General features: G+C 41.4%; 1 protein-coding gene across 1 annotated transcript; it reads right to left on the bottom strand.

Annotated features, from left to right (window-relative positions):
* Positions 1-1,724: 1,724 nt before the first annotated feature.
* Positions 1,725-2,981, bottom strand: LOC143603496 (uncharacterized). The gene has a single exon (XM_077080273.1). It carries the CDS (start codon positions 2,979-2,981, stop codon positions 1,725-1,727), a length of 1,257 nt encoding a protein of 418 aa, XP_076936388.1.
* Positions 2,982-3,536: the final 555 nt, after the last annotated feature.

The raw sequence follows: 3,536 nt of genomic DNA on the forward strand, positions 1-3,536 counted from the left end.
CCTCTTCTTGTAGCTCCCCATGTAAAAATGCCGACTTTACATCCAAATGATGTAATTGCCATCCCTCGGTAGCTGCAATGGCAATGTGCATACGTACGGTTTCAAGTCTGGCCACCGGAGCAAAGACCTCGTCAAAATCGACTCCAGGTTGTTGCACATAACCCTTTGCCACGAGTCTTGCTTTATATTCATTAATCGAACCATCTACATTTCTTTTCACCTTGAAAACCCACTTCAATCTGATATCTTTAACCCCTCTCGGTAACTCGGTCAACTTCCATGTGTCGTTTCGTTTAATGGATTTGAGTTCCGTTTGCATAGCCTTTATCCATTCCGGTTTGGATTTTGCTTCACCAAAATTCCTCGGTTCACCTTCTTCTAACAGAAGAAGTTCAATGTCCTCCACTTCCGAACATAGGACATAATCATTGAACTTAACCGGTGCGATCAGAACACGTGTAGATCTTCTCAGGTTACTTTCTGGCTCAATAAGTGTTGCTGTCGCTAAACCATTTGCTGCTGGTGTCGCTAAACTGGATGATGAGTTGTTGGAATTAGCGACCATAGTGTCAGAATCTGTCGCTAAGGTGCTGATGGGCTGTCTGAATTAGCGACAGAAGCTGTCGCTGATGCTGTTGCTGAATTTGGCGACAAAGCTGAATAGTCGTCGCTAATGTTGTTGCTTCCAATAGACTCGGTTACAACTTGCCCAACTCCGGTATCAATAACCCCATTCCAATCAACCCAAAATAAACCCGGTGCAAGCTTCGTTTCTTCATTGTTTTGCATCGAATTAGAACAAACCCATGCCTTCTTCTCATCGAAAACCATATCACGAGCTATCACAACCTTCTGGGTCTTCGGATCGAACAACCGGTAAGCTTTGGACCCGGTCTCGACTCCGATATGAACTAAAATCCTCGAACGGTCATCGAGCTTTTTCAAGTGAGTGCCCACTATCTTTGCATACGCCACACAACCGAATACTTTAAGATGAGCAATATTCGGTTTCTTTTCTTTTAACATCTCGTATGGCGTTTTCTCCTTTAGAGCACGAGTAGGAATCCGATTCTCGATGTACATTGCATGTCAGATTGCCTCACCCCATAAGTAATTCGGAACACCCATTGCTTTTAACATACTCCGTGTCATCTCCAATAAGGTTCGGTTCCGTCTTTCAACCACCCCGTTTTGTTGAGGTGTGTATGGTGCTGTTAGATGTCTTTGAATGCCTTCCATGTTAGAACACTGGTTGAACTCATGTGAGGTAAACTCACCACCTCGGTTAGTACGAAACGTCTTGATCTTTTTCCCGACATCACTTTCAACCAATTTCTTAAACTTCTTGAAAGCTTCAAACGCCTCATCTTTAGCCTTCAACAAATACGTCCAAACAAATCGTGAGTAATCATCGATTAAAACAAAAACTTACTTGTTACCCGCTATTGTTGGAGGGGTAATCGGTCCACACAGATCACCGAGCACAAGTTCTAAGGCTCGAGTTGCCTTAAACGCCTCCGAATTAGGAAAGGATTGCCTCGTTTGCTTCCCGACCAAACAAGATTCACATAACTTGTTTTCATAGGTAACGCCACGCATCCCTTCAACCATCTCCCTCCTAGCCATTAGCTTTATTGACTCAAAGTTCAAGTGACCAAGTCTAGCATGCCACAACCAACTTGTTTCTTCAATTCGGCTAAGTAAGCTAACCGGTTTACCAATCTTTAATTGTATCTGATATAGCCGATTAGGGAACGAGTCACCTTCATCAATAACCTACCATGCCCATCATGCATTGTAAGGTAGTTATCTTTTATATGAATATCACACCCGTGTTCCGAGGCTTGACCGAGACTAATAATATTGCTTCGAAGACTCGGTATAAAATAAACATCCGTAAGCAAATGATGTTCACCACTTTTAGCCTCAAATAAAATCGATCCCTTACTGCTTATATCAACATAAGAGTCATCCCCAAACTTAACCTTTCTCGTGACACTATTGTTAAGTTCAGAAAAGAAAGACTTGTTACCCGTCATGTGGTTACTTGCGCCGTTATCCAAGTACCATTCATCACTATCATTGGACTCGTAATTTTCGGGTATAACCTTCTTTTCATTCAAGAACACTGTTTCTTGAACACCATTAATCATAAACAATGATGGATCCCTTGTCTCGGATGCTTCGGCTACCTTTGTTTCGCCTTTAACTTTCTGTTTTTGGTTGGGACACTTATGGACAAAGTGACCAAACTCATCACATCGATAACATTGAACCTTCGAGAGGTCCCTGGTTTTGCCCTTATGTTCACGGTTTTCCCGGTTCATGACGTTATCTTGATGACCACGGTTTTGACTCGACCCGCGACCACCACGTCCTCGCCCTCCTCCACGTCCACGACCTCCACGAGTGGACTCACGATCCTTGTACCGACTACTTGAGGATTCAAACCTTTGAAACATAAGCTTACCTTGGGTTTCGGAATGCATGTCTTCTTCCCGAATCCGCTCCTCGTATGCTTTTAAACGTCCCACCACGTCTTCAAACCCAACAGTTTTGAGATCCAAAGTTTGTTCAACAGATGCAACAATTTGAATAAACTTACTTTGGGGTAGACTTGAAAGGAACTTCTTGATTATCTTAGTTTCCTCAATCATCTCTCCTAAACTCGCCGCCTTCGAAGCCGTACATGAGAGTTTCGCCACAAACTCGTCTATGGTTTTCGTCTCTTTCATTCTCATACCATCAAACTCATTAATGAGAGTTTGCAATCTTGCCTCCTTAACCCGATCAGCCCCCAGGTTACGTGTCTTAATCGCGTTCCAAATCTCCTTGGCCGAATTAAGATTACCCACTTGCATGATTGTCGCTTCCGGGATCGATTGATAAAACAACGCTATCGCGATGTTGTTTTTATCATCATCGGTTTCACCCGGATCAATGGTATTCCAAACCTTGTGCACGTTCAAGAGTACCTTCATTCGAATAGCCCATACCGTGTAATTGGTAGAGGTAAGCATGGGACTTTGAAACGCATTCGGGTTTCCACTCCCGCTCACACCGTCTTCACTGCTTCCTTATCACCCATCGTTCTTCGTTAAACCGTAACCGCAAAACAGTTGAACAGTTTGTTGTACCAAGGATAACAAAAAGAACTAAACCACTTTAACTATTCTTTTTTTTCCCACGTCTGCACTAAAAAGAAATCAACCGCTGTTGAACCAGGGAAAAAAATTATAAAACAAGTTTATTATTATTATTATTATTATTATTATTATTATTATTATTATTATTATTATTTCTTTTACTCCTTGTTAGGCAAGAACATAAATAAAATATTCTTTGACTTCTATCATCAAAAGACCAGTCAGGGCCTTGATTGAAGCAAAACAACACTTTTGCTTGATCAACTATGATTTTGTTCCTTTTCTTTTTGGAGTTAGCTCTTGAATTGATACCAATTCAAGAATGAATTGATAATGGAAACACAAATAAGCACACAATATTTAGTATAAACTTACATATTATTATAATTA

Source organism: Bidens hawaiensis, unplaced genomic scaffold (assembly GCF_021521415.1).
Source record: "Bidens hawaiensis isolate Kalapana, Puna unplaced genomic scaffold, B.hawaiensis_p1.1 tig00062050_1, whole genome shotgun sequence".
Classification (NCBI taxonomy): Eukaryota; Viridiplantae; Streptophyta; class Magnoliopsida; order Asterales; family Asteraceae; genus Bidens; species Bidens hawaiensis.